This window comes from Peromyscus eremicus, chromosome 1 (genome assembly GCF_949786415.1).
Source record: "Peromyscus eremicus chromosome 1, PerEre_H2_v1, whole genome shotgun sequence".
Taxonomy (NCBI): Eukaryota; Metazoa; Chordata; class Mammalia; order Rodentia; family Cricetidae; genus Peromyscus; species Peromyscus eremicus.
The window spans coordinates 24,447,157-24,460,523 of record NC_081416.1 but is presented as its reverse complement, the minus strand read 5'-3'; the positions used below and the strand labels follow the sequence as shown (position 1 = coordinate 24,460,523).

The following is a 13,367-nucleotide window of genomic DNA, read 5'->3' as shown; positions in this document are numbered from 1 at the left end:
CTGGTCCAGCGCCTCCTCCTGCTCCTCTTACCCTTGCCGTACTCGAAGCTGTTTGTGTCAAATCTTTCTTGCGTTTTCGGACCAGTCTCCGCCGTCTGTGAGTGTGATACATTTTCTCTGCTGCAACCCAGGACTTGGGCTTGTTATCAGGAGGAATGCTAATTCCATACTCCCAGCCTGCAACAGAATTTGAGCATAGTTACTCCAAGGAGAAGCATCTGCCTGATCAGCAAATAACTTGCTAGATAATATGTAGCTCCTTTCTGCTCACAGATGTTCTCCGCTATTGTGACTGTCACAGGGTTGAACATGCGTCATCTGAAAATACGTCATGCTGAAATGTTGGGTGCTGTCATGCCACAAATATAAAAGTATGTATGTATGTGTGCATACATGTATGTATGTACATATGCATATATGTGTATGTGTGCAAATATTCCAAAATCTAAACATTTCCCAAACCAAAAAACCACTTCCCCTGGGCTCGGCATTTTTGGTAACCTTTCTGCTTCTTTGGGATTGAACCCAGGACCCTGTGAATACCAGATAAGTGCTCTGCTATCGAGCTACAGTCTTAGCTCTTCAGTAGCATTTTCTGCAAACTGGTAAACCTGTCTATGTTCCAACTTGACAGCCTTAAGAGGTAAAAGACACAACTATGGGGTTGGTACACAGTTGGTGCTTAATAATTGCCATTATTATAAGACCTGGTGTGTGCATCACAATCAATGTAGAATTCACCATCCATTTGGAGTCTTATGTATCAATCCTACTCTGCTCATGTATAATTACATATTAGAGGAAAGAATCAATTATATTTTCCCTCTTGATGGTTCCAAACGGTAAGTTCATCTGACTTGACTGTTTGTAGAGAATGGTAAGTACTGCTATACCTAAAGCTATGTCAATCACATGACTGCTAGTGGGATGACATATAAGACATTTTGCCATTCTCCTGCCTGAGTTATATATAGGACCTCTAAGTTTGATTATCCCAGGGAGATTATGGAATGTGATTAGAAGAGAAGAAAATCCAAGCTCTAGATCTCTCCCTTACTCTTTCTCTCTGGATTTCTAAGTTACCCAAAATCCAGCTCGTTGGCCCCATCAACTCCACTTTCCACCTCTAACATCTCCTCATCCACCTTCTGTCCATCTATTTGTGAGTCAGACGACACTCATTTGAACAGTCACAGATAACACCACATGACCTAACTGTCACAGACCAGTGAGGGTAGGTCTCTTCCTTCCATGGGACCTTTGCTCTGGTTAACCAGGCCTTTCTGCAGACTCACACTCAGGCAAACGGATGTACACGTTACCTTTCTCATCCACTGCTCGGTTTATGTCATATATCCATGCGTCATCTTCCCACTCCCAACCTGGAGGGCAAGTCAGCTCGCTGGGTGATGCTGCCTTATCTCCATTCTGAGCAACAGACAGACAGACAGACAGACGTGAATGAGATCCAAAGATGAGGAACCTTTCCTGATACTTAACCACAGAACCTGCACGTCTTTATAGATAGCATCTTCGAGATTCATTCTATTCAGAAAAACTCTAATCTTTACTTACATACAAATGCTACATGAAAATCAGCTGTCACCAGTCCGGTGCCTTCTGTTTTTACTATTAGAGAATAGTATTAAGTTGAACCATGTGAATTTCGAACATTAGCAATTTCATATGGTCTCATTTAATACTATTTGATGGTGTCATTCATCTTTATGAGAGTTTATTCAGGAAAAACAAAACAGAGAACAGATCAAGCATTAAGACACATGTGTTCAAGTTCAGGAAATGCTACTGGAGGCTCATGACGTTGATCATGTGAGGCTGAGCAAAATTTATAGGAAACATTGACAGGTTACAATAAAACTCACAAAGAGTTATGATAATGAAGTTCATATGTAAAAGAAATAAAGGTGGCTGTACACATGGAAAACACCCAGCTTCACTTTAAATTAAGGGAATGCAAAGTGCAACAGTGGCAGGTGTCTTGTTTAGGGATCTACAAAGATGATGTAGTGGGACAGTACTGAAACCAAGTCCCCTGTTACACTGTTGCTGGAAGTAAGTGTGTGCACTTCCCTGCAAGGCCGCTTGGCAACATTATCACAATGTTTTTTAATCACTTAGAATTTGAACACACAATTCCAAAGATATTTTTCTAGACATAAGCTTCCATTACTTGTGTAAAAATGGTTGTATAAAGATATTCATTGCCACATTTTTTTTTATAAAAACCAAAGATGAAACAAAATAAAAAAACTCACCCCAAACTACCAAACCCTAAATGTCTATGAGATGTACAAATAAATGACCAAAGGGTCCTATAGCAAAGTTCACAGCTCTGTAGGTGCCGTTATCAAAGACAACCTGGAGCTGGGGAGATGGCCCAGTTAATAACCATGTCGGAAGCCCAGCATGCACATAAAAGCCGGAGTGGGAAGCCCACATCTGTAAGCCTAGTGCTGGGGACGAGGACAGGAAGAGCTCTTGGGAGCTTGTTGGCCAGGTAGCTCAGCCAAGTCAGTGGGCCCCAGGTTCACTGAAAATCCCTGTCTCAAAACCAATGAGGCAGCGAGTGACTGAGGAAGACACGGCATGTGGACCTTGCCTCTACATGCATGTGCACACACGTGCATGTGCTCCTCTACACACATGTACACACACTCGTGCTTAAATACATCACTATGTGAAGATACTGTGTTGTAGCAACTACGTGCACAATACAGTTCTACTTAGAAGAGGAAAAAGTACACTTGTTTGTGAGCAGAAACCTACAACAGTGATTATTTACCAGACGACAGTGTTAGGCAGGGTGAGATATCTCTCATTTCCTTGAACACTGCTTGGATTTTTTAAAGGTTTAAAGAATTTTGTTGAAATGTTTTTATTTTTATTTATGGGGATGTGTGTGAATATATGCACGTGCATAAGAACATCCACAGAGGCCACAGGAGGCTATGGGATCCCATGCAGCTGCAGTGTAGGTGGTTGTGAGCTGCCAGCATGGGTGCTGGGAACTGAACTCCGGCGCCCTGCATGAGCATCAAGTGCTCTTAGCTGCTAACACATCCCTTCGGCTCCATTTATTTTTATTTTATTTTTTGTTTTTATTTGCCTGTGTAGTTCTTTAAAGTGAACATTTCATTTCTCGTGATTTTAAAAACTAGCTAGATAATAAACTTTTCTCTAAAAAACATGTACAACTCAAACTTTATGCCGAAGCAGTGTCTAGTCAGAGGCCCAGTTTTTATTGGATGTAAGTAATGACCATGCACTTGTGTGGCTTCAGTTGTAAATGGAAGACTGTTTGGATGGGGATGTAGCAGAAGAGAGGGCAGAGGATGTCCCATGATGCACAGAGATGGGACATGAGGGTCCCTCTTGAGAGCAGATGGCTCACCGCATCCGTATAGGTGTCCTCTGCTGGCTTCCACTCGCCTCCAGGATAGCGGTTCTCATTCTGGTAGACTTCGTCCGTGAACTCTGTGTGACCTGCGTCAGCCTCAGTCAGGAGGCTGTGGGTGAGAGATGGCTCCTATTACTGAGGAGAAATGGAAACAGGACCAGCAACCCCAGCGATTTCACACTGGCAGGAGACTCCTACAGCTTGGAATGACACCACCAACCCCCTTCTGGCTCGAGCCCTTTGGGATCTCCACTCCAAATTTGACTTTGAACTAAAAGCTTTTGACATTCATTTAGAGAGGGGGGCTGGGCCAGCGAGACCTAAATTATAGAGGACTCTTCACATTGGTAATTAGGATAGAGCCAGGAAAACAGCAGCAGCTCCGTGAGCAGTTCCCTACAGGGAGCACAGAGAGTGTCTTCCACACTTCCTGGTGCAGAGTAAGCTTTCCAGCTCTTTCTCAGTAAAACTCTTGGCTGACAGTTCAAAGAACAGGGAAATACTCTTCTATGTCCTTTCTATTTTAAAAAATGGAGTGAAGCTGTGTGGAAATGTGTGCCCATGGCTTGCTCTACATGACATAAACTGATGGTTTCTAAGTAGAGAGCCAAGCCAGCTCATTTCAGACTCCAGACCCTTTGGGGCACTCAAGTGCTCCGTACCGACTCTGTCTGGCCAGCTTTTGCTTGGATTTAAAGCTACTTCAAAAACCCACAGAACAAGGCACAGAGGCTCCAACTTTGCCTGAAGTTTTCTGCCAGGGACCCTGAAGTGAGGTTCTTTTTCCTTTCCTATTTCTACCCTCCCCGCAATCAAACACTTGGAATGGTATCAAAAGCAAACAGCCCCAACCATTTGTATAAACTGAAACCATCCATCACTCCTCTGCACCCCAGAGGAGACCCAAAGGTTTGGCACTGTCTCTGGCATCCCAGCCTTGTGTTTTTCCAGTCACGGTCCTCTCTACCTTTCCAGTCCTCACCCCCTTCCTTCTGTCCAATTCAACACCCCCACCTTCTCCTCACAAATCCCCACAACTCCAAACAAAGCGAACAGTCCTGCGCCAGAAGCAAGGATGTGTGGGCACTGGGTCTGACAGAACAAACAGTATGCTCATTTTCCTCCCTTTTAAGGCCCAAGCTATAGTGGAGACCTTACAATACAGGTCCCGGAGCGTGCCATTGCAAGGTGGCCAGAAGGGGGAGCTCTAGGATAATGCTGCCAGTCACATTTTTACTTACTTACTGATTGTTGCTTGAGATGGGTGTCACGTAGGGGTGGGAAAGGAAGAGAAGGGGCGGTGGGGGCGGGGGGGGGGGCTAAGAAAGGAGCCACAGACAAAGTGGACAAGAGACCAAGGGGCAAAATGGTTGGGTTCTATAAGGAATCAGAGAAGCTGGGGGAAGGGAAACCCAGTCCTGGGCTGGAGAGTTTAGGATAGGGGCAAAGTAAGCCAGCCAGAATGACTATGTAACGGGTAGTTGCTGAGAACCTGGTGGCCAGAGTCCGCTTTGGTACATTAAATAGGCACCTCAGCCATTTTTCCGGGGTTTACATATAACACCTAGTGCAAATATTATATACAGAGAAGGAGAGAGAGAGAGAGAGAGAGAGAGAGAGAGAGAGAGAGAGAGAGAGGGAGAGAGATTGTGGTAGTTTGAATGTAACTGATCCCCATAATCCCAAAGGGAGTAGCACAATTAGGAGGTGTGGCCTTGTTAGAGTAGATGCGGTCATGTCGGAGGAAGTGTGTCACTGTAGAGGTGGGCTTTGAGGTCTCATATATGCTCAAGATACCACCCAGAGTTACAGTCCACTTCCTGTTGCCTTCTAATGAAGACGTAGCCAGCACCATGTCTGCCTGCACACTGCCATGCTCCCCGCCATGATGATAATGGACTGAACCTCTGAACTGTAAGCCAGCCACCTCAATCAAATGTTTCCTTTATAAGAGTTGCTGTGGTTATGGTGTCTCTTCACTGCAATAGGAACCCTAACCAAAACAGAAAGACAGACAGACAGACACATACACACACACACACACACACACACACACACACACACACACACACTAATAAGTGTCACAGAAAGTCGAACACGAACCTTCTTTCAGGATCCACTATCCAGTCTCCTTCCCACTGCCAGCCTTTGGGAGGCAAAAAGAATTCTCTTTTGAGTTTTATTTTTCCTGTGACATCTGAGAACTTATGACGTCCCACCAGTCCAGATGTGCCCCATTTCCCAAACACGAGGGCTTGGTTTTCATACTGTTAAAAATAGACACGATTGGAGAAATACTATCACAGATGGAGAAAGCAAGCCAGCCATGAAATCCAAGTCTTCCCAGATCTGGCGCCAGATAATGACAGAAAGCAAAAAGATCTATACACCCGAAAAATACGGCCCTAAACTCGGGCCTGCCAGTGCTCAGGCAGCTTTGGGCGAGTCACTCATCCTCCTAAGACTCAATGTGCTCATCTGTAAACTGGGCACAACAGGTTTCTTACACTTATTCTAGAGTTCATGCTGTGTGTTCTGTGAACCGTGATGCATCATGGGAGTTGTTTCCGTTATTTGAATGGACGTCAGTGAAGCATCCACAACAGACCTCAACTTATGAATGTGTGGATTTCGTAAAGTCTACTTATAAGTTTACTGCTTAGATTTGGACACATTTATCCATAGAAATAACTAATTGATAGTGTTATTTCCCAGGCAGTAGACAAAGAATACATTAGAAACACGATTTCCTTACGGGGGTTTAATGGTTCTGAGTCTCTTCTGGAGTATGGCAGGTAGAATAAGAACTTTCTGGAAAGCAAGTTTGGTGGCAATGGTTGACTGGTTTACAGTGTTCCTTTTTAAGTTAAGAAAATTTATTACATTTATGTGTGTGTGTGTGTGTGTGTGTGTGTGTGTGTGTGTGTGCGCGCGCGCGCGCAAGCCCTGACATGTGTATGGAGGTCAAAGGACAACTTTGGTAGTTGATTCTCTCCTTTGACCTTGTGGATCGAAGGGATTAATCTAAGGTTGTCAGCCTCAGCTACAAACACCTGTATCCACTGAGCCATCTCGCTACCCTGGCCGTTCCCTTCTAAACTAGCATTTATAAATCCATGATGGTCTGATCTTCACGCTCTCAACCATGGAAAGAGGTGAGACTTCCCAGGGTCATGGGTGTCCTTGCTTGGTCTCAAAGTCATATGCCTATCTGATGTTGATCTTATAGAGATGAGTTGCTCAAGGCACAGGTAAGTTTTTACCTGCAAAAGAAGGCAGGAAATGTATGTCCCTGATGGCACTGGAGCAGGAGCACAATAGTAGAGTCTTGGGTGTTGGTTTGAGCCTGAGAGGAGGCTCCCTAAGTGGTTATGACAAGGATGCATGAAACTAGGATGTGTGTGACAAGGGTACAGAATGGAGGAACCTGGAAGCCAGCAGGATGCTAATCAGATCCAAGCACAAACTTCAGCATGGACAGCAGAGCTTCAGTAAGAGTGGAGGTGGTGACCTTCAGTGGCTTTGGGGTATGGCCTTGAGACAGAAGCAGTAGGTAGGGTAGGAGGAGGTGTTCATGAACAGGCACGTGTGAAGGGCTTTGAAGACACCCAGAACACATGTGCATGTTTGTGTATCCTACTTAGTGTGTTATGTCAGCATCAATTCAACAAACTGCTACTGGTTCTAGTGCCATAGGCTGGAAGATCATGCATATTCCAGGTCACCGGCTGGAGGTCACCTCTTTGAATTATCACACAAAGGAGATGGTCACTCTGGAGTGTTCCACTCAGGAGGGTCTTCTCCTCATCTGTTAGGCTAAGATTCTTTTACAGGCATTTCAGGAGGTAGTAATGACAGCTATAGGTAGGTAAAAAGAGAAAGTTCCGCCCTACCAGAGAGAAGACAGGACTGTCATTAAAAGTACCATTTCAGCAAAGACGGTGAAGGAGCCTTCGGCGAAGCTATTGAACTTCTTCTCCACAGCACTTAAACCCAGCCAGATATTCACTCTCAATTCCACAGGCACTTTGGGACCATTGTTTTTCTCTTGTGGATACTGTGGATGAACAATAACATCTCAGGTGACATGGGACAGACACCACATGCACTGTGACATCATGCTAAAGCTCAAAGCATGCTCAGCTTCTACTCATTGCTCCCACCAGACTGAGTCTGTATCTGCTGTGGTTGAAACTGATGAATAACCCTACAACAAAGGCTGAGATAGGGGCTAAAGCAGTGAGCCCTGGAGTTCCGTGCGGCCGTCAGAGTGCCTGGCCTTTCCCAGCTCTCTGGCTCACTTCCCTTCTCAAGAGCATCTTTTTCTTCATTGATAAGCTGTCTCTCATTCAGTCACTCAGTCAATCAATCAAAGTGTGAGTCATAGACTCCCACCTATCCCTGAGACCGTTTCAGGAGGTCTACAAGGGCAGCTCACTCCTCCTAATAACACCAGCGTGGGATCTGTCTTGCTTTATTGACATCTGCACAGATGAGGCGATGACATCCCACTGTACCCATCGGTATTAATAGCACTCAACTCTCCAGTACAGAAGGTGAAATGCCAGTTCCACTAAAGAATTCCTTTGACTTAAAAAAAAAAATTAAAGAACTAAAAAATTTTAAATGGATTTGTTTTAAAACCCAGGATTGATTACTAGTTTTGTTAAATCCCTGCCCTTGAGTGCCTGGCTTCTTAATACTTGGTGTGATGAAAGAGGAAGCTCTCACAGGTCACCTCACACATTAGCATGTGACCATTGTCTTGACAAAAAGCTGTTATAAATTGACCAAGAGATAGGGGTGTGTGTGTGTGTGTGTGTGTGTGTGTGTGTGTGTGTGTATGTGTGTGTGTTTGTGTGTTGAGACAAAGTCTCCTGTGTCTTGTGTTTGTTTTTCTATTTTAATTTCTATTACAACAAATTCTGGGGATACAAGCCATATGAACAAAAGGCCTTTGTAGTCTTCCATAATGTTTTTAATGTTACAAAGAGACACCAAGACCAAAAAAAAAAAATCCCACTGAACTAAAAGACTCTCAAACCAGATAATGAGGATTATCAAAGTTGACAAACACATAGAGTTTCTTAAAAGCATCTGTTTCTGTTTATCCACTAGATTCTACAACCTAAGCCAGAGCACACCCTCTTGAAGCTTTTGTATTAATCAGTTTGCTTTCAGTACCGCTGATGGGGATTTTAATTGAGGTCCTGTTTTAAGTCTGATTCATTCCTCAGAAGACTTCCGAAAGGAGATGGCCACTCTGACGCTACTTACAGCCTCCTGGCTAAGAACAATGTGAACACTGATTAAAAGTCAGCAGACAGTTCCTTATTTTAGAGAGCATACCACCTTGACTCAGCCTTTTCTCTTTTTAAAATTTGTTATTCCTTTCTTAAATCCAAGGAACTCCTGTTGGGGTAGGCAGGATAGGGTGTCAAAGCATGTCAATGGGAGCTATGTTGAACTCCTAAATGCAGCCTCAGGAAGTTTTCTAAGCCATGCCTTTAACCCCAGCACTTGGGAGGCATAGGCAGGTAGATTTCTGTGAGTTCCAGGCCAGCCTGATCTATATAGTGAGATGCTGTCTCAATAAACCAATAATAATAATAATGATGATGGTGATGATGATGTTCAAAACTTCTGCTTACAGCAGCAATGATCAAAACTTGTCTATATTTAGAGCCCCTTCTGTTTGTGATGGTTGATCATGGTTGTCAACTTGACTGGATCTGAATCAACTAAAAGGCAAGATGCTAGGCATGCCTGTGAGGAACTTTCTTGATCAGATTATTTGAAGTGTGAAGACCTATCATAAATGTGGGTGGCACTTGCTGGTGGCAGCCCAGATGAAGGAGACAGAAGAAAGGTTTTCTTTTTGCCTGCTTGCTTTCACTTTTGTTGGCAAGTTCATCAATTGTGTTGCTGCCACTGCTGTATTCTTTCCCTAATATTAGGTCTCAGCTTCCAGTTTCCAATGGGAACTGAAGACCACTGGCTCTTCAGGGATCTTCTGAGCCTTCAGTACCAGACTGAGAGTGCCAAGACATCCAGCTCCATGGACCAATCAGTCACTAGTTTTGGCCTTTCTGGTTGAGACAGCCATTGCTGAGCCACCCAGACACTATCATATAAGCCAATCTAATAAATCCCCTTTTAATGAGTATTCATTCTGTCTGTTCTTCTAGAGAACTTTGATCCCATACTGGCTATCCCACCCCCTTCCCCAAACACTCACTAACATCAATGGAAGAAATGTATTGCTTGTATGAGACACCAAGAGTGGAAAATTCATATCAGAAAGCAAATGACAATGTCATGTTACTATTAACGTCAGAGACATCTAGAGAGGTGCCTGTGGTTGGATGTCAGCCATGCTCATGTCACTCTATAAAAATTATGATCCCAGAACAAGAGACCAGAACAGGTTAGAACTGATTTCAAACACCTTAGATACGTAACACATAGAATATGACAAAGCAACCCCTCCTTCAGAACAGAAATTTGCATGTGTTTTTCCATCCCACAATGAAGATGTACCTTCAGAAGGATGGTTTGGGTTTTCCCACAGTATTTTCCAGATGCGTTCCCACCACTGGTGGAGTATAAGACTTGATGGGCAGGAATCCGTGCATAAGCAAGTCTTTTCTCTCCACGGATCATCCAGATGATGACGTCGGGCATACTGTTCTGAGGCTGGGCCGCAGGTTGGTTGGAAAAGAAAGCAAACAAGATGAGTGTATACGTAGAGAGACTGGAGAAATGGCAGTCTGGACACCTGAGACTGGGGTCAAGACTGTGTCTCAAGGTCAGAAGACACACGTCTACCGTCACGCAATGGTTACACAGGCCTAAGAAATGGGCTGTGGATGGCCGGGGGAGGGGGGGGACGGACATAGGACAGCAAATGAGGAGTTGCAACCCACTCTGGTCTGAAAGGTATTTATTTTAGAAAATACCCCTCATCTCTCAAACATCATTTGAAGAAAACCGTCAGCAGAGTGAAAAAGCTGCAGGCTGCCACCCACTGCCATGGTTTGAATGTGTTCCTCAGGGTTACATGTGGTTAGCAGTGCTAATCAGCCTAATGAGATGAGTAGGTCGTCAGTAATCTACCCGCAAGCACAGATTAATGCCATTATTTCAGGAATGAATTTGTTATCCTAAGAATGGGCATAGTATGAGAGTAGGCTCAGTTCCCAGCTGCTTGCTCGATCGCTCTCAATCTAGTCCTCTGCAGTGAAATAACACAACAAAAAAATCCCCTGTCAGACTCAGACCTCCCGATCTTCGATATCTCTGCCCCTAGAACTGTAAGAAATAAATGTCCACTCTTTATAACTTACCCAGCCTGTGGTATTCTGTGTGAAGGAAGCAGAGAAGGAGCTAAGACACTACCCCCTGGATACTCAAAGGACAGGAAGGGTCTGTTTACTTTTGTTCTTTCAGTCACAGAGGTGAGGGACAGCTGACACTTCTCTAGCAACTACTGTACGCCCTGCACTGTTCTGCCCCTTGATAATCATCACCATCTCTGAGTCTTTCCACAACAGTCTTACCACGATGTAAGTACTCTTTTTCTCCACCGTACAGCTGGGGAAACTGGGCTTAAGTGGGCCGAAGAGCTTGCCCAAGGTTACACATGATTTAGGATTTAAATCTGGGTCTTCCTAATTCACACTAAAGTGATATTTTAAATCTCCATGTTGTGTTCTACTATTCCATCACTCAAAATACTCTATGACAGCACTATGAAAATGATGATTTTCCTGCAGGCCCCTCTAGGACCCTACTCAAAATTCTTGTCCTGATTTTAATGACTTTCACCCCAGTCCTCAGTAGCCTTCCCAGTAACCCCTGGGTTTTTATCATTGATCAGATCCATTCACGGTCCCAAACATCATGCCAGATGCTCCATCCACCACCCCACCCTTGCTGCTAGCCACAGGACCCTTCTGGGAGCGAACGACATTAGTGTAATTCCAAGGTCTACCTCTTCAGTCAGTTGCATCAATTTATCAAGCCAGTCCTCGATTTCCAACAAAGTGGATTTCACATCTGTGGCTTCAGATCTCATCTTCAGAGCCGCCTCGTGTATCTGGGAGAGAAACCTGGACCGCAACTTTCGGATCTGCGTATCCAGAATTGTGACGTTGGCTTTTCCTTCTGTGACAGGCAAGGTGTATCTATAAGAAAGGGAAACAAAAGGAAGGGAACTTAAGAATGGCATTCTAGACTTCAAAACTGAGTCCTCTTGTATTTGCACACTTGTTTAATGTATGTCTGCATGCATTTCATGTAGACTGAAATGTCAGCATCTCCTGATTCTGCGGGCACTGCTTGGTTTAAGCTAGAGTTGAGGACACCTTTGTGGCCCTGGCAGAACAGAAAAGAGAACAAACATTTCAAAGCAGTAGAATCTAAACAATATTCCCACCACCTTCATCCCTGCCTCATCTCAGAAGGTTCTCAAAGCGTTCCAGAAAATAGGAAGGACCGCTTGCATAGGGCAATTTCCATCCAAGACCCAGTGGTGGGACCCCCAAAGAAAAGAGGGATGACTGAGTGAGTGACTATTATTAGCCCCACACCTACGCTGTGGCAGTAGGTGAGACCACAGGGCAAGACTGTCACTAGTACCAGAAAATTCGACTCATATTGTCTCCACCTAGAATTTCCAGTCATTTGCATTCCATGGTTTTCCTCAAACGTGAAATTTCCTTTTACATAGCACTTAAAAGACCCCAGCTCACTTCTTTGAAGACTGCTCGTATTGTAAGTTCAGCTAGATATGGCTGTGCTTTCTTCAGCAAATCCTACAGTTCACAGGCATTTTCCAAGTGAAAGCCGTAATTCCACGTTGGTTGGATTTCATTAATGACTGTGGCAGTATGTGTATGTGAAGGGTTAAGAACCTCAGTGGCCATGTAAAGCAAAAATACACGGGAAAGCTGTTGAGCTCAGAATCACACTTGAGTCCTTTGAGAGTGAGGTGCTGACCGTGACAAGGAGGAGCGGGGCTAAGAGGGTAGGTAATTCATTCTCAGCTTCACTGCCACTGGGCCTCTCTGCTTTCTAATCTGTAATTAAGAAGTGACCCCTTAGGATCCCTCAGTCTCTCAGTGTGAGCTTTGAGTGCTCACAAAGCCAGTGGTGTTTGGACTTCTGCGGCTCTTCAATGACCTGACTAAACCACTAGAAGGCACAAGAAGACAGGGTGACTGAGGGCCTGACCCAGAGGGGGAAATGTCTGGTTCCTCTGAGCTATGGTTTTATTAGGCAATATTTAAAATGAGTTTGGGATGAATCACTTTCCCCTTTCATTTCTGAATGCCAAAAGAGCCGAGTTACTTCTCCACATCACAGCAATGAGATGTCCTCTGGCTAAGTCTATGTACTGGTCTTGTCTAACCTGGCATAGTGTGTGTGTGTGTGTGTGTGTGTGTGTGTGTGTGTGTGTGGTGTTGTTTTAACATGACTTTGCATGTCATCCTTGTTAGGAGCCATCCTAACTATCTCTGTTTTTCCTATTTTACTGTAAGTGCTTCTAAAGGGGTGTAGAGTGCTTGAGACACTCAGTTCAAAAAGTAAGCTATTTCTAAAACCACAGATTAGGAACATTGTTCTGAGTGGTGGAACCCACGTTCCTATCTCCTTGTGGAAGTCAGGAGTCCTTCTTCAGGAGGATGCTCAAGTGTGTTACTCCTCCCTCCCCTCCATCTCCCACCCTTTGCCTCAGGCTGCTGGGACCAGCTTCCTGGAGTCCAACCTGGGCCTCCCTGGGCTGCTTTAGACTTGGCAACAAACCAGAGAACTGGGCTTTTCCGGGTGACTCAGAAACTCCTCCTGGGGTGGGGTGAGGCTTTCAAGAAGCCCCAAACAATGCTCAAATGCATTTTTCAGAGAAATACTTGAGAAGATTCTAGAAGCGCTTTCGGTCTTAGAATCC

General features: G+C 44.5%; 1 protein-coding gene across 1 annotated transcript in view; it reads right to left on the bottom strand.

Moving 5' to 3' along the window:
- Window positions 1–13,367, bottom strand: part of Myof (myoferlin) — a 147,208-nt gene that overhangs the window by 46,132 nt on the left and 87,709 nt on the right. Inside the window, exons 23-29 of the mRNA XM_059253753.1 lie at window positions 11,412–11,604; window positions 9,959–10,114; window positions 7,344–7,475; window positions 5,522–5,685; window positions 3,413–3,527; window positions 1,323–1,428; window positions 32–177 (exon numbers count right to left, since the gene is read on the bottom strand). Of these exons, the coding sequence (XP_059109736.1) occupies window positions 32–177; window positions 1,323–1,428; window positions 3,413–3,527; window positions 5,522–5,685; window positions 7,344–7,475; window positions 9,959–10,114; window positions 11,412–11,604 (1,012 nt within the window). The remainder of the gene's footprint in view (window positions 1–31; window positions 178–1,322; window positions 1,429–3,412; window positions 3,528–5,521; window positions 5,686–7,343; window positions 7,476–9,958; window positions 10,115–11,411; window positions 11,605–13,367) is intronic.